This window comes from Labeo rohita, unplaced genomic scaffold (assembly GCF_022985175.1).
Source record: "Labeo rohita strain BAU-BD-2019 unplaced genomic scaffold, IGBB_LRoh.1.0 scaffold_453, whole genome shotgun sequence".
In the NCBI taxonomy this organism is placed as follows: Eukaryota; Metazoa; Chordata; class Actinopteri; order Cypriniformes; family Cyprinidae; genus Labeo; species Labeo rohita.
The window spans coordinates 32,190-55,198 of NW_026129372.1; the positions used below are offsets into that span (position 1 = coordinate 32,190).

The following is a 23,009-nucleotide window of genomic DNA, read 5'->3' on the forward strand; positions in this document are numbered from 1 at the left end:
ATCTTGGAATGTTTTCCTCAATAAAACTTAATTTCTTTGCGACTGAAGAAAGAAAGACGTGAACATCTTGGATACCTGGGGGGTGAGTAAATTATCAGGACATTTTTATTCTACAAGTGGAATAATCCAACTTCTTTCTTCCCACTGCAACGTGGCCCAGTTCAAGTAGAAGACATCGCCGTTCACTCAGCATTTGACCAGGCGGAACATTTATATCACATTATAATATTTATATCACTCTTTCCAAACCTCTTTCCAGAGATTGCTGGCATTAGTGTGTATTGTCAGTATATGATCATCTAATTGTCATTACATTTTATACAGCTGATGTCAGTTAATAACACATAATTTCTCTTTATTTGTTGAATTCAGAATAAGGTTTCATTTATTATCTCCAAAGAAACTACAGTTTATCTTTCCATATGATAACGTGTAATGTCCATATAGTGACATCCAACTCAATCACTTGCACTTGTATCAAACTTTTGCACTTTATCCATTCGTTGTACCAATTTATTAGTTGTTAGTTACTCTTTTCTACACTTTTGTTAATAAAAACCCGCTTTATTACACTTTGTGTCATCTTTGGAGTTTGGAGCAACATGAAGGAAAGTGAATAATGTATTCAATTATTTATATCTTTGAACTTCTGTTTGGTGGAACAGAAACTACATGGTGCAATTTTAAAATAAATAAATCATCTCTTTTTGTCATTGACTAACCAGAACAATTCAATCAAAGTAGTCTTCAATGTCAATATTAGGATTTAGAAGCTCCTCGCCATATCGGGATAAGTCCATTTGGTTAAGAATGAGGTTCTCGAAAGTTTCTTCCAGGTCTGTGTCTCCGATAAGGACGGCTCCCACCATTCGGCCCCCAGTCAGAACCACTTTCACATACTCCTGGCCTTTTGTACAGCGCAAAAGAAGCTCATGGTCCTGACCCAAACCCTGAGCATTAAACTTCCCAAGCAAAACCACCTTAAAAAAATAAATAAATCATTAAAATGATCAAATCTAAAATCTACTTTTGTGCCATCTTTATTTTAATTTGACCTTATAATTTAAGTAAGTAAACATTATGAAAATTAACATGATCAAATCTAACAAGAAGATTTGATCATGTTAATTTTCATAATGTTTACTTTGTGTAAATTACAATTGTGAGTCATGAATGGAAAGGGGACCAATTTTGAGATGTTAATTCTCTGCCAATGTGTCAGAGAAGAAAACAATAACATGAAATTTCATTTGGAAAGGGAGGTAACAACAAGTACAATTTAAAAAAAAAAATCCACATAACCAAAAAAAACTCACCTTGTAGTTGAAGAATTTAGTGATGTGTGAGAACAGCTCAAAGCAGAAGTCCAGCTCTATGGGCTCCTCCAGCACATCTGCAGCCATACAACGCGCTGCGTACCAGCCCATCTGACGTGCCTGAGTCCACAATCGCATCTTGTACATTACAGGAGAGAAGTCATCCCTCAGTACATAATTTAAAAAAAAAATCTGTCCCATAATTGTAGCCATTGTGTCTATAACAAGTATGAAGAATTGTGTTTGTGATGCATGTCACAAAAGATCAAAAATATAAGATGCAATACCCAACTGCAGTAATAGAGGTGCAGTTGTACCTGTTGCCAGAGAGCACTGGGCTCCCATCCTGCAGTACAAACATCTCCAGCCGCATACACATCCTGTTCAGACGTCCGCATATGATCGTCCACTCTCAGACCATGATCTACCGCCAGCTCAAACTGGAATGGGACACATAAAATGCACAAGGCTTGAATTCTGGCAAATTGGGGCAAATCTTTCTGTTCATTTCATTAATAAAATTATCAAATTTTTAATAAATGTACACTACAAACCTGGAAAATATACATGTATATTAATAGGCCATTTATTAGGCATGCACTGACAATACCAATGGCAATAAATAAAATTTTATTGTATTTTCTCTAAATAAATGAAAAATAAAACACCAAAAACTAAAATCATCAACAACATAAATTAAAAAAAAAAGCAATACTGAATTTATAATATCTATCTATCTTGATAGATATACAATATTTATGATACAATACTCATAAATGTTTTCATAAATTTTCATAAATTTACCCTACAAACCTGAAAAATATACTAGGGCTGTCAAACAATTCATCATGATCAATCGCATACAAAATAAAAGTTTGACTTGTGTATATATATATATATATATATATATATATATATATATATATATATGTTCGTGTGTGTGTATACTGTGTGTAATTATTATGTATGTATAAATACACACAAATGAATGTGTATATTTAAGAGAAATATTTATGTACAAAATATTTTTATTTATATATACATATATATATATATATATACATATATATAAAACAAATTATATACAAATAATATAATAAATACATGTACATGAATGTGTTTATATTTATATATACATAATAATTACACACAGTAGATCTATCTTTCTATGTATATTGACCAATACGATATTTATGATACAATACAAAAACTATATTTTAATTATATTTTGTTATATTTTAAATAAAAATGACTACTAATTACGTCATAAATTATGATTTTTGAATATATAGAATTAAGAAGTGAAATAACTGGGTAAGTTCAAAGATATGATCATTTTTACACTGTTGCCACTGAGAAAAGGATCAGTGTTTGGCACAACGCCTGTTGCACTGATGACCAGATCACAGCCGTAAGTCTTCCTGTTGGTTAACTCAACATAAGCCGGCCACACCCCTATGGAGGAAAAAACCCAAAAACAGTTATTTTATTTTAGCTGTAAAACACTGCAGCTTTAGAAGTAGTAGTAGTAGTAGTAGTATAATAACCTAATTCAGATTTATTTGTGCTGAGTTTGGACTCCAAGAAGTCCTGTTGGGTGTAAATTTTGTCAACCTCACACTCATATTCTATATGGACTCCACTGGAATTCTGAAAAATGAAGGAAAAGAATCAGAATAAGGTGATAAGTGAAAATCATCCACCGTGTTATGGTGACTAATGTACAACTGTAAAAATGTACTGGACACAAACCTGCACTGCTCCTCTTAGTTCAATCCCCTCATGCCAATCTGGGCCCAAGGCACTGCCAAGCTCCCCTGAAGCCCCACTGTGGCCTGCTATAAAACATACACAAATGTGATGCATTTGACGCAATTTTATGTAAAAAAAAAAAAAAAAAAAAAAAATTTTTTTTAATCGGCTTGAAAATAAATATTGTGGTTTGGAAGATTTTACCAGTATTCTACAATATAGTGTACACTACTGGTGTTCTACAATGTACAACCCCAAGTCCAGAAAAGTTGGGACGCTTTGTAAAATGCAATAAAATCAGGAATCATTTGCTAATTCTCTGACTTGACAAAAGTGCAAAGAAAAGACTTCCAAGGTTTTATTGACCGACATAAACATATTTTGCAAAAATGAAACAAAGACAACTGACCTATATCAGCTGCTTAACTGTTATCTGTTTATGCGTAATGGTGTACTTAATCTCTTTTCCAGTTAAACTTTGCTCTGGAATCATCTTGGCATTCAAGTACTGTTTTCTCACTTAATTTGTCAACAAAGACTAAGTGTAGTGTATGGTTCTAAGTTATTGCAAACCAAAGACTTTACGTTGTATTACTGGATTGTTTTTTAATCATCTGGTTCCAACTGTTTGACCATCAATTACTGGTGTCATGTTGAATTTGTATGTTCTACGAAACTCTGCTTAATACACCTGACTCATGAGTAAGATTGGTCTGTTTGCTCCCTCATTTCTTGTCACACTTACTTGAACAAAAGTCAAAGGAATGGGTGTTACAAATGTGCACGACCTTAGAGCCCTCAGATGGCATTGCCTAAGAAACCGTGAAGCTGTGGTGTGAAATATTGCCACATGGGCTCAGGAGTACTTTGGAAAACCGCTGGTAAAATAAAGAGTCCAAAAGGTATTTTTGCAGTGATTCCATAAAAGAATCATTTTTGGTTCCCCAAGAACCTTTCAGTGAACAGTTCCTAAAATAAACATTTTGAAGAACATTTTAAAAATCTAAAGAACCTTTTCTGCATTCTGAAGTCTTGTATCAAGCAAGACTGGACAAAAAAATTAGCTTGCCAAACTTTAACAATTAGTATCTTAAATTCCCAAACAACTGTAACAAAGAAAAGTCAATATGCCACATGCTTCTGTCCTAATTTTTTTAGAGTGTGTTGCAGCCATTAAAAATTGTTTATATTATCAAAACATTTGTTTTTTTTTTCTAATATTTGTACTTTAGTCAATTAAATAAAGGGTAATTCCATGCAAAGGTCAACTTACCAAGAAAAAATAAACTTTTTACCAAAGGTTTTTACTATACTGATAGCACAGATGTCAACATTTGGTGGTTCAAATACCCATTGTGAGGTCTCTCTTAAAGTTTTTTAAGTATTTTTTTTAGTGCATGATCATAGTCGGGTAAGTGCTATTTTAAGGCTTGTCACATCCATACAATATTCCTCATAAATAGACACATCAAATTATTATTATTGTGTCTGGTTTGTGAATTTTAATTCACAGAAATCCTACTAGTCCTAAAAGTAAGTAGTCTCTCAAAAACAGTGTCCTTTTTTGTCACATCCATAATGCATGATTATTTCCCTTTTTTAAGACCTGTGCATAAACTGATATTTTTTCTGATCTTTATCAACAAGGTTTATTAAAATATAAAGAGATGGTTTGGTGTATTGGTAACACATACATTCTCTAAGCTTTTACTTTTTAGAATAGTAATAACAATAGTAAAAATATGTGTCACATATATGTATGTCACATCCATAATGCTGGATTTGCCCTTAAAGAAAATTAACAAATAACATATTCTTGATTTTATGGCATTTCACAAAACGTCCCAACTGTAATTGGGGTTGTAGAAAACAGAACAAAGAATAAGTAGATGTGAAAACTGTGAATCTTAATAATTTATTTTATTTGAAGAATTGTATCATTCTTTTTACTATTGTAAACATTATCTGTGTCCAAACTTTTCCCAAGCAGGTAATGTACATACTGAGTATTTAATGACAAAGACAAAACAATTAATATTTTATTTGGGAGAATACGGGTTTGCCCTTTTTCTCCTACAATTTTTCTTTACTTTATTACAGCAGCACTCGTTTTTCATCAAAAATGCCAGAAGAGGGCAGCAGTGCTCACTGTGTGTGAGTGTGTAAACCAGTGTGTGAGGTGAATTCATACCTGCAGTCTTGTCAGTAGTGTAGCGTGCTCTCTTGCAGGGCAAAGACCTGTCTTTTTTTGTCAGCCTCCAGTGAGGGAATGAGAAACTGAGCAGCTCCTGCATCAAAGAATGTGTTTCCTATAGCTTTATCCTTTATAGCCCAAATCACTTCACAACCCTCTACTTCATACCTACAGGAGCAAACAGCAGGCATTAGAAAATATCTCAATACATCTCTCACTTTTCAATTTTTTTTTTTTTTTTAATTAATGTATTTTTCAAACTTTGTTTTGTTTTTTTACTTTGTTCTTTGCATTTGGCCCTATACTTGGAATAAATAAATAAATAAATAAATAAATGGGAGTAAGGGAATTATGCAATGGAAATGATAAACCAATAAAACACTGAAATTATATATTATATTATATTATATTATATGGTTTGCCAACATAATTTCAATTATTTTTTTCACATTATTGGCAATAGTAAAATAATCAAAATACAAAATAATATAAAATAACTGTGAAATAACACAAAGTGGAGCAGAATTATGTCGCAGAAAATTACAGAAATTATATTCCAATTAAATTTTAATTACACTTTTATATCATTTAATTAAAATTTTAATTTAGTAAAAACAAACAAACAATTTGTACACAACTATATCTGTTTACAAAACTAATCTCAAGCATTTAAGTGACTCATAGTGTGTTTTTCGTGTTTACTGTTTTGATCCCGTATTATTGATATTAATGATTCAGATACTTACACCAATTCTAATGCGATTCCTCCATTGCCAATGACAACTATTCTTTTAGCCTTTGATAAACGCTTTTGAAACTCCTGTAAAAATATACATAATTCAATCACCAAATTCATGTTTGTTATATTCATATACATGACATTCATTATTAATGGGATCCAGTGTACCTGAGCACTGTCTGTGTCTCGTATGCCCAGCACATGAGGGTTATCTTGGGTGAGAAGCTTGGGTCTGGCTCCGCTGCAGATACACAGCTTTTTATAATGAAACGTCTGACCATTCTCAGCTTGTAAAAGCTGCAGAAATTGAGAAAGTGATTAAAATTCAATTTTGAATATTTTGGGGAAACAACCAAAGTGTTTGTCTTAACCTACATGTTCCTTAGCTTGCAGGAGTTTGACTGCAGATTGTACGACTTTCAGATTGGGATACTTTTCTTCTAAAACACTGGATGGTTGTTCCTCGACATCGAATTCTTCCAACGTCTTTGACACCTAGATGAAGAAAGGTATTTGACAAATAACACTTTTTAATTCACTTTTTTATACTATGTGTAGTATTACATATTATACCCCTGGTGAACAAAAGAGCATATGCTGGTAGCTATGTTTTGATGCTGGGATGCTGGTTAAGTATGTTTTGATGCTGGTTTAAGCTGGTCCTTTGCTGGTTCATGCTGGTCATGTTGCTGGTCAAGGATCAGCATAAACCAGCAAAGGACCAGCATAGGACCAGCATAAACCAGCTTAAACCAGCATCAAAATATAGCTACCAGCATATGCTGTTTTTTTCACCAGGGACTATATTCATTACTTTTTACCCACTTTTTCGTCTTTTAACTAATTAAATACTTTAATTTTCCACAATAAACAGTTAAAGTGCTCCTAATTAAAGACACAAAATAATATTTCAATTCGTAACTTCAATGTGAAATATCAAACCTGTTTGAAATTTGTAACCGTCTTTACTAAGGGAGAGGCTGTCAGAAGATACACTTCATCGGATGGGAACTGCGATGCGATCTGCAAAAGTTTTTAAGGTTATAAGACCAGACAGCTATCAGGACGGTCATTATAGATCGAATTATCGTTATCGATGTGTTCGTACCTGTTCTGCACAAGTTACACCTGCGATTCCTCCACCGACGATCACAAATGTGGCTTGCTTTTCTGAAGCCATTGAACTTCAGCACGTGTTTAGCTCCTTATGCGGTACAAACTGTACGTTAGATTAAACGACAGCCACTATTTAGCTGGTTAGTTTAGACACTTTCTCGATGTTTTGTGGTGACTGCTAGAAATACATAACATATAACACGTATTAGTAACAACCTCATTCCGACTATATTTAGTATGGTTGGACTTCCGTGTTTACCTTTTTCAGCTGACTACGGAAAGCGTTACGGGTCAAACATTTTGCTCTCCGCTATAACAGGTACGTAGTTGAGCCCTACACGAATCATATTAATTTAATGAATACTATTACATTAAACTTTTCCAAAATCTCAAAGTTTGCTTTTTTGACATTAGTTATGAACAAACAATGAACAATACATGTATTACACTATTAATCTTTGTTAATGTTAGTTAATACAAATACAGTCGGTGTTTGTTCCTGTTAGTTAACAAACACAATTTGTGATTTTAATAATGCATTAGCAAATGCTGAAATGAACATTTAAGATTATTAAATGCTATAGAAGAATTGTTCATTCTTAGTTCATGTTAACTAATGTAGTTAACTAATGAACCTTAAGTGTTACCAAGATATTAAAAGGTCAAAACCTGTCATCTGCAACCTACATTCTACACTAATTAGCCTATGTTATATGTATATCAGTAACAAAAGCAAGTCTTTGATTATAATTTTAACTATAGTTGTTTGATATTACATTTGAAGTGACTATATTGTTAATATTGTTAATAAAACATATTATTATATGTTGTTAATATAGCAATTGTTAAAATAACAATTATTATGTTATTGGTAATAATTGTTAATACAAATTGCACCATTACAAATGCGTTTTTGCAATTAAAATACTAGTTTTAATATAAATGGCATTAAAATATATTATCATAAAGACACCATGTAAATAGTGTAACCACATTTTTTAAAAACAGTACAAATAATAATTAAATTACATAAATTACAAATATTTAACTGTTTTACTTTTTCCTTTATAAAGAAATTATTTAGAGACATTACCCTTCTTAGGTGCGTCAAAAAAAAAAAAAAAAAGTTCAACTCTTAAGTTCAACTAATTACATGTAATTTATTATAATAAATTGTAATTATAATTATTATAATGCATTTGATGTATTTTTATTTTAATACATTTTTAATTATGTAGATTATTATGTTTATTAATTAAGTGTTAAAAACATTACGTTCAGTTTGCATTGAAGTATATTCTTGTAACGAATATTATTTTCTTTTAATCTGAGATTTAAACGTGAAACATCAAACCTCAAACCAAACTTGTTTAAAATTTGTAACCATTTACAGTCAGAATATACATTTATTTTGATTGGAAGTGCAATGTGATCTGTAAAAAATAAGTTAAAATTAATTATTATTCATATTATTTTATTTGTATGTAATACTATATTTTATTATATTATTATATATGTATTATTCATCTTAGATTTAAAAGTATGCTAAACTGTACTTTTTTACTTAAAACATCAGTAAATATTATATCAATCAAAATCATATTATAAACTGATATTTGGTTACATTTTAATATTAAAAGCCTGTAATAAATTATGCTGCTTGAATGAATACCGTTATGAAAAGAGAATGAGTTGGGTTGGTTTGAGACAGTGGTATTAGGTTGGTTGAATCATTGTTTAATGATTGTATTTTTTTCATATCAATATTACAAATTGTCATGTTAATACAGCAATATTACACAAGAGATGTTTCAAATATCAGCCCCGTGATGCACACGCTGAGTGCTGCAGGTAATTACAGCTGGTGATGGTATTAAATAAATGTAATGTCCTTTATGTCTGAAGAGTTTTTATGCTTTGCTTTTATGAGTCACAGACTGAAAATAAACCAAGAGTGTCAAATGTGTCAAAACAAGTGAAAAAAATACCAGGATAACATACACAGACATGGAAGTGTTATTTGAAATACTGCATCAGTGGCAATAACGTTGATATGTTGATAATGTTGATATGCCCCTTAGACATGTTAGAACGTTGCCCCAAATACGGCACATCAACCCCCTTATTTGATCCACACAGAAAGAGTTGCCCCTGGATACGAGGATAACTTAAGTTCACTGGACAGCAGAGTTCGTATGGTAATATTCTCTTCTCAGAACATGCCTGGGTGGTTTTAACCTAATGAACTATATGTGTGGTGTGCTGTTTTTAATTCTTTAGGCTAATCTTCCAATGTAAATGTGCTTACTGCTTTTGTCATTTCCCCCAATTTTAAACTCAAAAAGCAACTACATCACCCACACCTGTAAAAAACACTTTCGAGGAAATTAAAATGCTGAAAAGGTGGTTTATGCTGGTTTGACACTGTTCTGAAACAGCATAAGCTGCCATTGTGAAAACGAAGTGTATATATAAGTGATATTCTTTGGCTGTTTATTAGTACTTATAAAGCACATATTACCATAATGACTATATTTTAGATCACTTAATCACCATAACTAAACTTAACAACTATCTTATAATAAGCAGCGCATTAATAATAGTTAGTAATAGTAAGAATTGGCATTTTCAGTGAGAACTATAGTTTCACGACACACTTAAGTGATGTTTTAAAAAGTAAACTTTGTATTAATGTAAAATTCTATTTTACTTTAAAGGATATTTTAAATCATTAGGTTCTGATGTTTTGACTAACATACCAGCACATATACATTTTAAATCCAATAAATTGCAACTTATAACTTTGCAACAAATATATTAAAAAACATGACATATAAGATTTAATAGAAATGACATTAAAGTATATTTTTGTCAGTATTAGCAGTACACCTTAACCATATTTCAAAGGCAATAGAATTATGAAATTACATATGAAGATAGGGTGACACTTTTCAGATAGCACATGTACGTCTGCAAGATGTCTGTTAAAGATCACTTGATCTGAAAAGCATCTGCTGTGTACAAACATCTGACAGACGTCTGTAAGATGTCAGTTTTTCATACATTCTAAATCATAAACATCTTAAAGACATCTAATAGACATCTGTTTGACATCTAATAGGAAGTATTGCAGATGAGCAAACAATCTAAAAAATACATCTTGCAGATATAAATGCAGACATCATGTAGACATCTCAGAGATGTATGTGTGCAATCAGGGTTTAGTATAAGGAAAAATTGTCACTATTAACTACCCAGATAGCACATGTACATCTGCAAGATGTCCGTTAAAGATCACTTGATCTGGAAAGCATCTGCTGTGTACAAACATTTGACAGAGATCTGTTAGATGTCAGTTTTACATACGTTCTAAATCATAAACATCTAAAAAGACATCTTAAAGACATCTAATAGATGTCTATTTGATATCTGATAGGAAACGTCCTATAGTTATATTGCAGATGAGCAAACACTCTAAAAAATACATCTTGCAGATGTAAACGCAGATGTCAAATAGACATCTCCGAGATGTATGTGTGCTATCAGGGTTTAGTATAGAGAACAATTCTCACTATTAACTACCCAGATAGCACATGTACATCACTTGATATGGAAAGCATCTGCTGTGTGCAAACATCTAACAGACGTCTGTAAGATGTCAGTTTTACACAAATTATAAACCATAAATATCTTAAAGACATCTAATAGACGTCTATTTGACATCTGATAGGAGACGTCCTATAGACATATTGCAGATGAGCAAACACTAAAAAATACGTCTTGCAGGTGTAAATGCAGATGTCAGATAGACGTCTCCGAGATGTATGTGTGCTATCAGGGTTTAGTATAGGAAACAATTCTCATGTACATCACTTGATCTGGAAAGCATCTGCTGTGTACAAACATCTGACAGACGTCTGTAAGATGTCAGTTTTACATACATTAGAAACCATAAACATCTTAAAGACATCTAATAGACAGCTATTTGACATCTGATAGGAGACGTCCTATAGACGTATTGCAGATGAGCAAACACTCTAAAAAATACATCTTGCAGATGTAAATGCAGACGTCAAATAGACGTCTCTGGGATGTACGTGTGCTATTAGGGTAGTTACTTATTAGCATGCCTATTATTAAAATATTGGCTGTTTATTAGCACTTATAAAGTGCATGGGCATATTCTACATTCCTAATCCTACCCAATACCTGAACTTAACAACTACCTTACTAACTATTAATAAGCAGGAAATTAGGAGTTTATTAAAGCAAAAGCTGTTTGTTAATAGCAAGAACTGAACCTTAAAAATAAATTTATATAAAATGCTATATCAGCTAATTGAATTTAATCTAAATTTCAGCTATAATACAAATATTTAATTGCATTAATATGCAATTAAATGTCTGAAGATATTACCTTCAGTAGTTAAATTTACAATAAACATAACATTAGTTAACTGCATTAGTTAGCATGAACTAAGAAAGAAAAAAATCTTCTTCAGCATTAATTATAGTTAATGTTGTTTTTTCAACATGCCCTAAAATATTGTTAAAATTAAAACTTGTATATGTTAAAATAATTTAATAAACATGAATCTAACATGAGCTAACAATGAATAACTGTATTTTTTGTTAACTAGCATATACAAAGATTTGGTAGCACTTTACAATGAGGTTCATTACTTAATTTTATTTAACTACATTAGTTAATGTGAACTAATAATGATGCAATAGTTCTACAGCATTTATTAATCTAATTTCAGCATTTATGAATGCATTATTAAATCCACAAGCTGTGTTTGTTAATATTAGTTAATGCACTGTGAACTAACATGAGCAAACGATTAACAACCGTATTTTTATTAACTAACATTAACAAGGATGAATAAATAGTGTAATAACGTATTGTTCCTTGTTCGTTCGTGTTAGTTAATACATTAATTAAAGTTAACGAATGACACCTTATTGTAAAGTGTTAGCAGATTCATATATACTATTTCAAATGTGTTGCTCATTGTTAGTTAATGCTAGTTAATGCATTACTAAGGAAAGTGATTGTAAAGTGTTACCATTAAGTTCACACTTAAGTATATTCTTTCAGAGTATATTATTACAATAATAAGTGATATAAAAAGAAAGCCAAAAAAAAAAAAAGTATGTTTTCAAAAGTTTTTTTTTTTTTTTTTTTCACAAGGGTGTTCACCGGCAAAAATACTGGTTAAATACTGGTTAAACTAGTTAAGAATCCTGGTTAAGCCATAAAGACACTAGAATCCAGGACACAACATATCAACAATCAGCAATGATCTTTTCAAAAATAGGGTAAAATGTATTTATTATTATATATAGATAATTAATGCTTAAAAGAGAATTCTCCCTAACTATGGATTTAAAAAAAAAAAAAACTCCTCTAAACAGTCAAACACGAGATATGAAATATCAGTTTCAGTGGGCAAAATGACACACTATTAACTTTCCATTACGCTAATTAAAAGTACCAGTTAATTATCCACATTAAATGAGTCACACTTGAACTCAAGCTATTCTCTCCTTTCTGTCTAGTCTGTGTATGTAATGGATCTGATGGCCCTGTATGTCAGCCATATTAACTGCACTGAACAGCGGCTGTAGCTTTTAACCTCTGGGTGGACACCCACGTCATTATGACAGATATATCAACCGCCAAATTATCTGTGACCACACCAATCCTATTATTTCCTGTTGTATTAATACAAGAAACACCCTAGCTGTTTGATACGCTTAGATCAGAATAGAAGTGATGTCACAGCGGGGTACAAACATGTTTGTACAACGTCAGGATAATTTGGATGTTGATCTTAAAAGGAAATATGATATGCTTCAGTGTTGTATTTGCTCAGGCCATATTGTACCGCAAAATAAAAATGTTAAATTATATATTTTGTACATAAAATAAGCATATATTTAAGATTGTTAGTTTCATATATTATTTTAATGAAAACTGTGCACATTCTAATATGTGACCCTGGACCACAAAACCAGTCTTAAGTCGCTGGGGTATATATGTAGCAATAGGCAAAAATTCATTGTATGGGTCAAAATTATTGATTTTTTCTTTAAGCCAAAAATCATTAGGAAATTAAGTTAAGATCATGTTTCATGAAGATATTTTGTAAAATTCATACTGTAAATATATCAAAACTTAATTTTTTCTTAGTAATATGCGTTAGTAAGAGCTTCATATGGACAACTTCAAAGGTGATTTTCTCAATATTTTGATTTTTTTTGCACCCTCAGATTCCATATACTCAAATAGTTTTGTCTCGGCTAAATAATGTCCTATTCTAACAAACCATACATCAATGGAAAGCTTATATATTCAGCTTTCAGATGATGTATAAAGCTCAATTTCGAAAAATTGACCTATATGACTGGTTTTGTGGTCCAGGGTCACATATTATAATGTTTCTTTTGACAATACATATAGTAAATGAAAACAAAACTTGGTAGTGCTATTTTTTTATTCAGTAATTATGTGTATGACATTTAATTTATCATTACAGATGACCATCTTGTAAAACGAAAGGGGCTGTGTGAAAATTTATGTCCGAAACTTTCATTAGGCCTTACCTGTCCATCTCTCATTCCCATCATTATGGTAAATACCACTGACATGTATTTTTCTGGTTGATTGATTCATGTGTAGGTGGCCCTTCCACATCTATTTCATCTATTTTTGGCTCTATAACATCTTTTTATTAGAGCAACCACATTAGAACGTCACCATCAGAGAGAAGAAAAGAAGAAAAATGAACAGAATATATTCATGTCATCGCCACTTCAAACATGTGAACAAAATGAAAGTCCCTGATGATGTTTTTAGAGCTGGCCACAAACTGAAACAGGCATCAGAAGAGAAGACATTCTCACAGCTCTCTTTTGAGCCACTGATGTACTTTTTATTTTATTTTACTTTATTTTATTTATTTTTTATTTTATTTTAATGTTCTTCTTGTTGTTGTGAATTGTATAACAAATACTTTAAAACGGAAATATACACAAATATTGGCACCCTCCACAAATATTGGCACCCTTGGGCAAAAGCAGCTGTGGAAATAAATCTACATCGTTTATCCTTTTGAAATTCACAAAATTCAAACCTTTCATTAAAGTAAAACAATGGAAAGTGGGAGGGAAATCTCATTATGAAATAAATGTTTTTTCTCTAATTCATGTCGGCCATAATTATTGGCACCCAATTTTTGCAAAGTCCTTTTCCCAAGATAACAGCTCTGAGTCTCTCCTCTAATTCCTGATGAGTTTGGCAAACATCTGACAAGAAATCAGAGACCATTATTTCATACAGAATAACGCCAGAACCTTCAGATTCCCAGCCATGTTGGTGCTTCCCCTCTTCAGTTCACCCCACTCATTTTCTATAAGGTTCAGGTCAGGAAACTGGGACGGGCATGGCAGAAGCTTCATTTTGTCCTCAGTGACACATTTTTGTTTTGATGTTTGTTTTGGATCATTGTCCTGAAGGAAAATCCAGCATGACCCATTATAAGATATCTAACAGAGGCAGTCAGGTTTAGATTTTTTTAAAATTCATTGATATTTGATAGAAACCATGATGCCACGTATCTAAACAAGATGTCCAGGATATCTAGCAGAAAAATAGGCCCACAACATTAAAGATCCAGCAGTATATTTAACTGTGGGCATGGGGTACTTTTTATCCCTATTTGCACCAAACCCATCTTGAGTGCTTGCGGGCCCATTTGAAGTTCCAATTGTATTGGACAACTGAATATGCTGAAGTTTGTTTTTGGATAAGTGAGCAGGATTTTTCTTGAAACCCTCCTAAACAACATGTGATGTACACTGTAAAAAGTTTTGGTCACACTTTATATTAGGTGGCCTTAACTACTATGTACTTACATCAAAAAAAGAAGTACAACATACTTATTGTTGTCATATTGTATTGCAAAACACTTTTGCTTCTATTGAGGTGGGATATGGGTAAGGTTAGGGACAGGTTTGGTGGTATGGGTAAGTTTAAGAGTGGGTTAAGGTGTAAGGGATGGGTCAGCAGTGTAATTTTAAATGTAATTACAATTACAATTAATTAATTACAGATGTAATTACATATAGGTATTTTTAAAAATATAAGTATAATGTGAAAACATGTATGTACACAATAAGTACATTGTGCCAAATGATTAATTTAAATGTAAGTACATAGTAGTTGAGTCCACATTTAAACTCATAAATTAAATCAACTTAAAAGTACAAGTCATTTAAACTTATTTTTTTGTAGTGAGTTGAAATGACTTGTATTTTTAAGCTGATTTAACTTAAAATTTTAAGGCAGCTGCTGAACTTAAGTTTTTAAGTTGAAACTGGAGAACATTTTTACAGTGTAAGGGCTATTTGACTTTTTTTTTTTTTTTTTTTTGCTTTCTGACCCCAAGACTCAACTAATCTCTGCAGTTCTCCAGCTGTGATCCTTGAAGAGTCTTTGGCCACCCAAAATGTCCTCCTCACCATGCATTAGGATGATAAAGACACATGTTCTCTTCCAGGCAGATTTGTAACATTTTCTGTTCACTGGAACTTCTTAATTATTCTCATTCTTACAGCCACCTTCTATTTTGTGAAGCTCAGCAATCTTGTTCCACAGATCAGAACTATATTCTTTGGTTTTACTCCTTGTGATGGACGATTAAGGGAATTTGGCATTTGTGTTCCTAATCCTGTTCGGCAGGAAAGCATGGCTGGACAATTTCATGCTCCTAGTAAATGTAAATATTAATGGGAATGTACTTCAGAGATATATTACTTATAAGAATTTCTAGGGGTGCCAATAATTGTGACCCACATGCATTGGAGAAAAACAAAAGGAAAAAAATCATAATGTGATTTCCCCCCACTTTCAATAATTTTACTTTAATGAAAGGTTAGAATTTTTTATTTTTTTTTACTATTATTATTATTTTTTTAATATTTAATTTTCTTATATTTACCAAGGGTGCCAATATTTGTGGAGGGCACTGTATCTCTAACATTTCCACTCAGAAGAGTATTTTTTCTGTTATCTGAAATTGCTGTTATGCATATACTGTACATATATTGCAATACACAATGTGAATCAAATAAAAGTTGGATTTTAATACATTTATTTTGCATGGGACCTTTACAGATATACCACTACATAGAATGAAACCCAAAACAGTCCAACAAAATGATCTCCTCCTCATAACTGTAAAGTCACAATGAAAATCCTGCAATAGTAAGATATAATACACAATAATTTTCTCCACGGACTGATTTACTGATCAGATATGAACAGGGAAACTTTTTTTCTTTGCTGCAATATGCTCTAAGGCTTATAATTTAGTGTTATAATTTAATAATAATTTAACAAATTTTAGAATTGTAATTTTAGATAAGAGACACCTTGCTATACAGAATGTACAGTAGTAGTCTACATTAACACTTACTAATATATATATATATATATATATATATATATATATATATATATATGCCAAGGTTCTTGCATAAAAGCTGCTGTTGATTGGATTTTTTTTAATTATCATTATAATACATGACCCTGGACCACAAAACCAGTCATAAGGGTCAATTTTTCGAAATCGAGTTTTATACATCATCTGAAAGCTGAATAAATAAGCTTGGTATGGTTGTTAGGATAGGACAATATTTGGGTGAGATACAACTATTTGAATATATGGAATTTGAGGGTAAAAAAAAAAAAAAAAAAAATAATATATATATATATATATATATATATATATATATATAAAATCGCCTTTAAAGTTGTCCAAATGAAGTTCTTAATAATGCATATTACTAATCAAAAATTAAGTTTTGATATATTTACAGTAGGAATTTTGCAAAATATCTTCATGGAACATGATCTTTTTTGGCTATTGCTACAAATATACCCCAGCGACTTAAGACTGGTTTTGTGGTCCAGGGTCACATATGGGAGGTGATCATATTAAATTAGCACAATATGCACAATATTTTCTCTAATTCACTCAAAATATTTGTAATGCAAAGATTGTATTTTTTTTTTTTTAGTTAAGAAGTCAAAGTCTGGTTTTAGATCTTCATTTTTCACTTTGCACTGAGGTAAATTTCTGTCAAAAGCAGGAGCCAATAAAAAACAAATTCTTTTTTTCCCTCTGTTTTCATTGCCTTTTTGCCTCAATTTTATGAATAGTACATGTGTTTTTGTATGTAGTGCAGAGGTGCTTAAAAGCAAGGACTAGTCAGCATCAGAGGTCTATAATGAACTAATATGGTGCATAAATTGAGTGTATTTTTACGGCTGTAATCAACGTATGCATCCACTTGATGTTGGTGTGCATTAATTTATCTGTGTGTTCATCAAAAATCATATAGCGAGGTGCTGCATCCAATCAGGTGGTGTCAGAAAGGGTCTTTTCTAATGGTTGTGGGACATTTAACCACATCTGCATGGTACTCTTGCTGTTTTGATCAGTTTCTATTGAGGGTTATATGTAAATGAATGTCTTTAACAGAAAATACAAAGCCTTTCTTGTTGCCTTGCTTTGAAATTTGGTCAGCAATCAGAAACAAAAAATGATTTTATTAACCTTATTATAATGACATTGAACAGAGAAGTGGATTTTTATCTCTCTTTTATTAGAAAAAAAAAATCTAAACAAAACGTTAGTTCTTCTTTGCTATTCAAGTCCTTTTTATAATACATTTTATTCATATGCCATCATAATAACATGTTGGAAAACACTATACGACCTTATTGACATGCAAGGTTTACCCGAAACTGAAAATGCTGCAAACGGTTGTTTACACCAAAAGGCACTGGCTTTTATGTATACTGGGAACAAAATTAAAAAAATGATAACATACAAACAGAATATTTTCCATCATTATTATACATGTTACATTTATTCAATTGTATTTTCCATTGTGTTTGCATTTGAACTAAAGGGGAAGATAAATGGGCGACTGCAGCAAGTCTCTCTTCCCATAAGTGTTGGCTCCTACGTTGGTTGGCGCGTAAACGGTGCCGATGGTGTTGCTGGATCGGATGAGAAAGTCTGCTAATCTCTGAGTCACGCAGGTGGCTGTGTTACACTTCCGTTTTTCCATGTGATGACTGTGGGGAAGTTCAGAAAGATATTTAGGCATTAGTCATATGCCTTAACAAATTAAAACAACCTTATGATGTTGTTTGTAACTAAGCAAGATTATAAACACTTCAGAAATGATCAATTATAATTCAAAAATGGATGAAATAGGCCATGGATTACTAGCATGATGTTTCTTTAAATTAATCTGACTATAACAAAATGTTTAATTTCAGTCTTTAATACATTCCCCCTCAAAAATGCAATTACAAATGGCGTAAAAAGGCTTTGATGGTTCTATGAGCTACCAGAATGGCAACATCTTCAACTCTGATTCATAATTGACAATTATTTTGCACAAGTACCTGTTCACTGCATTGAGGCCTCTTGGAGGCCGTGGCCTTGTAAAACTCAAGAATGGATTGTCAGATAGATCTGAAACCAGCCATCCATCGACCTCTTGCAAGTCATCCGGCTTTTCATTGGATGAAAGGGAGTACCTGTCGACAAGAAGAGGCCACAAAGCACAATCTCATCCAGAGTTGCTTAGAAAGTGCCACTCTCCCTGACTATGACAATCTTCTGAAGTGGAGACGTGTTGCGAGTGGATCATTTGCGCCCGCTGGTCATATCACTTACACGCACTTGCCACGCACTTGTTACATCTTGTTACAAGGATACCAAATAATCCGCTACCTCATATGAACCTTCTTTGTCAGGTTCTTTATTCTTTATTTTTAAAGGGACAATGCACATTAATTAACATGAGCACTCAAGTCCATCATGTAAATGTGCCAGATTTACCATACTGGCTAATTTTCTAAATTTTTCACTAAATATATTTCTGTTTTTGTAACTAAAACAAAATCTTATTACATTAGTTTGCACCAACAAAAGTTATATTTAAAGGGTAACATTCTGCATGGTAGAATGTTATAATTATGACACAAATAACAATGATTATAAACAGTGGCATGTGAAAGTTTGAGAACCCCTGGCAGAATCTGTGAAAATGTAAATAATTTTAACAAAATAACAGAGCTAAAAAATGGCTGAAATTATTCAAATAACCCCCTTCAAAAGTTTGGAAACCCTTGGTTCTTAATAATCTGTGTGGTTACCTGGATGATCTACAACTGTTTTTTGTTTTGTGATGGTTGTTCATGAGTCCCTTGTTTGTTCTGAACAGTTAAACTAAGCACTGTTCTTCTGAAAAAATCCTCCAGGTCCTGCAGATTCTTCAGTTTTCCAGCATCTTTTGCATATTTGAACTCTTTCCAGCAGTGACTGTATGATTTTGAGACCCATCTTTTCACACTGAGGACAATTGAGGGACTTAAACACAACTATTAAAAAAGGTTCAAACATTTACTAATGCTCCAGAAGGAAACACGATGCATTAAGAGCCGGAGGGTGAATACTTTTGAACAGGATGAAGTTGTCCAAATTTTTCGTATTTTGCTGAAATATATATGTATATATATATATATATACATATATATATATGTATGTATATTTCTTGTGGACTGTATGTAAACAGCTTTCATGTGAAATATCTTACTCAGGACAGTACTAAATAAAACATAACATGAATTTTGTATGAACTCTCTTATTTTGTTAAAATTATTCACATTTTTACAGATTCTGCAAGGGGAACTTTTGCATACCACTGTATACAGTAAAACTGTTAGGTATTTCTACCCATTTTAACAAATAAATATTAGAATTCTAAATATTCACTTATTCTTTCTTATTTAAAATAAAACAAAACAAAATGAAAAATAAAATATGTTTTGTTAATACATTTGTATTGTACGTAACAAACAATATGTCAGGTAACCTAAAATGTGTCAACCTATGATCTAAATGAACTGATTCTAAATTAAAATTACTGTATAATTGATTATACTGTAAGACTTTACAATGAGGTTCCATTAGTTAATTTTAGTTAATGTATTAACTAACATAAAGAATGAACAATGCATTTATTACAGTATTTATGTTAGTTAATTTACAGTGTTTATGTTAGTTAATGAAAATACAGTCGTTCATAGTTCATGTGAATTCACAGTGCATGTTAACAAACACAACATTTGATTTTAAAAATACATTAGTAAATGCTGAAATTAACTAAGATGTAGAAGCATTGTTCATCCTTAGTTCATGTTAACTAATGTTAACTAATGAACCTTATTGTAAAGTGTTACCATTTGTCTGATTTGACCCAACTTACACAAATTAAGGATTCTTCAGAAATCAGATTAAAAACAAACCCTAACAAGGAATATTTTCACTTTTTACAATGAGTTAAAAGACTTGCCTGTTGTAAGGGACTGTGGCGACACATTGCAGCATCACAAGGAAGATCAGGATCTGGGAGGGTAGTTTTAGGTGATACATGGCAGACAGGAATTGTTCTTGTTCAAAAGAAGAAAATAAAAATAACATTAGCATGAGGAAAATTGCATGTCAGAATTAAAAAAAAAGTGTAAAAGAGTTTTCTTCCCCCCTAATAAAAGAAGCTAAACCCAAAGCATTTTTTCTAACAATTGTATAAGTTTTGTACCACCACATTGCCCTCAGTAAAGCTCAAGATACTGAACTCATATTACAGTAGACAACATTTTGCATTATTTAGCATAATTAATATTATTAAAATGTTTTTTATTAGTATTTTACCACTTTTAAACTAAAAACAAACTCATATAAAGTAATGTCGAGCCAAGTGATAATCCAAAAATGTTCCGCTATTTTATTAAAAAAGGTAACAGTACTTACTTCCAGCGGTTTCAAACCCGTGGACAGCAGCTTCTGAAGGTGCCGGCGTTGTCTCTGTTTTTCACACAAACACACACACTCACTCCATCCTCTCTGTTATAGGCTCCTACCCTCAACCACTTGTGACATCATCGCACTCCTCCAAATATAGCCCTCAATTTTCCAGCAGAGATCGAGAGGGGGGTTAGCTTGAAGATTTCAAACTCACAATGAGGGTCAAAAGCGGCGTTGACGCTCATTATGACATTTGTCGTGGACATCATTATCCACTGCTTTACGTCACAACATTTGAGATGAGTTTGAGTAAAGCCTTATTCCTACAATGGGGGGACCAAGTATTTTTTACATTAATGAGCACATTTAGCTTGTTTTAAATTATTGTTTCTAGAGAAAAGTTAATGCTGTACCTGGAAAAACTTCTTCTTATGTCAAGTGGAAAATTCTTATGGACAAGTGGAAAATTCTTGGGATTCTCTCTTGAACATGAAGCGTTTTTGAGCTTGAAAGCTTTCATTCAGTTTTACTGAAGAAAGAAAGTTTTAGAATGGCATTACATGTTCATTTTTGTTGAAAATGTTTAGACGTTTTTCTATAGTCACTTAAAACCAAAACTAAACAATCAGTTTTTTTCCCCTCACTAATTCCTAATTGTACATTTTTTTAAAGACATTTGCAGTGTGCAAATCTATTACTCTAAAGTATTTAGCATTTTGAACATTTTTAATCCAACTAAAGAAATTATAAATTCTACAAAACACACACACTGATCACACTAAACTCAATTATACTATTAGTACAAGTGTGTTTTTTTCATAACCAATACCATAGTTTGTTTTGCAGAACCTGTAGTTATATTGATCCAACCATAAATGTGCTGTGTGCTGAGCTGTGCATGATTTTACCCATGATTATTATGATTTAATCTACAGTATAGATGCAGTGCATAAAGTGTGACAAACATAACACACACTGTTGTCTAAAAACATGATGTTTAGGACTGTTATAAAATGTAATTCTTTTTCAGAGGTTTATCAGAAAATAGGATAGGTTAAACTATTTAAACAATTTTTAAAACTATTTAAAAATAATAGATAAACATTTTTATTTTTTAATACAATAGTTAACTAAATAATTTACTTTAGACACATTAAGATACTTTATTATTATATGAACCACAATTTTTCTTTTATATTATTTTTGGAATATACTGCCACCATGTGATCCAAAGCATTCAATGCATCCTACCAGACTCAAACAAATGACCTAATGCCAACAATTTACAGAATAATGTATGTGAAGTTGTGCATATCTATATAGGGGCATACACATAAATCTATGTAGGGGCATGTGTCATTATCCACTAGAACTGGTTGTTTCACATTTATTTTTCTGTGAGGGGTAGGTTTAGGGGTAGGGTTAGGGTAAGTGGATAGAAAACACATGTGAATTCAGTATGTATTTGTACAGTATGAAAACCATTACGCCAATGGCATGTCCCCATAAAACGTGTGTGTGTGTGTGTGTGTGTGTCTGTGTGCAGCACTGCTCATGTGTCACAGTTTGACACATATGCCTTAAAAGGGATAGTTAACCCAAAAATTAAAATTCTGTCATTAATTGCTCACCCTCATGTCATTCCAAACCATAAGACCTTCATTCATCTTCACAAATTAAGACATTTTTGATGAAATCCAAGAACTTTCTGACCCTGCGAAACTACCACATTCAAGGCCCAGAAAGGTACCTGGTACATTGATAGTAGAGGGAAAATAAAAAAAAAAATCCTGAAAAGTTATCCCTCAGTTCTGACTGGTTGATTGGAATGTTGTTCCAGGATCAACAAGGAAGATCCTGATCCAGATCCTGATCTTCCTTGTGATGCTGCAATGTGTCGCCACAGTCCCTTACAACAGGAAAGTCTTTTAACTCATTGTAAAAAGTGAAAATATTCCTTGTTAGGGTGCATTTTTGATCTGATTTGATCTGATTAT

The 23,009-nt window shown here is 32.1% G+C and overlaps 2 protein-coding genes across 2 annotated transcripts; both read right to left on the minus strand.

The window, feature by feature from the left end:
- Nucleotides 1-135: 135 nt before the first annotated feature.
- Nucleotides 136-7,384, minus strand: pyroxd1 (pyridine nucleotide-disulphide oxidoreductase domain 1). The gene is given in 13 exon segments (XM_051103434.1): nt 136-980; nt 1,317-1,454; nt 1,634-1,756; nt 2,659-2,771; nt 2,864-2,966; nt 3,069-3,154; nt 5,260-5,317; nt 5,319-5,430; nt 6,009-6,082; nt 6,170-6,298; nt 6,377-6,496; nt 6,944-7,024; nt 7,110-7,384. Coding segments are annotated over 13 exon segments (1,458 nt in total). The 5' UTR covers nt 7,182-7,384; the 3' UTR covers nt 136-731.
- A 10,405-nt stretch (nt 7,385-17,789) lies between these two features.
- On the minus strand, nt 17,790-21,069 carry LOC127160782 (calcitonin gene-related peptide 2). Its single transcript, XM_051103443.1, has 4 exons — nt 21,019-21,069; nt 20,561-20,657; nt 18,606-18,740; nt 17,790-18,269 (listed from the first exon to the last, which is right to left on the minus strand). The coding sequence occupies exons 2-4, from the start codon at nt 20,638-20,640 to the stop codon at nt 18,095-18,097; spliced, it is 390 nt and encodes a 129-aa protein (XP_050959400.1). The 5' UTR covers nt 20,641-20,657; nt 21,019-21,069; the 3' UTR covers nt 17,790-18,094.
- Nucleotides 21,070-23,009: the final 1,940 nt, after the last annotated feature.

Excerpts from the sequence above, each read along its gene's own strand:
- LOC127160782 (XM_051103443.1), bottom strand. The coding sequence starts at position 20,640 with ATGTATCACCTAAAACTACCCTCCCAGATCCTGATCTTCCTTGTGATG. Across the intron at positions 18,741-20,560 it reads GCCACAGTCCCTTACAACAG|GTACTCCCTTTCATCCAATG; the intron begins GCAAGTCTTTTA and ends TCTTGTCGACAG. Across the intron at positions 18,270-18,605 it reads GGCCTCAATGCAGTGAACAG|TCATCACATGGAAAAACGGA; the intron begins GTACTTGTGCAA and ends ACTTCCCCACAG.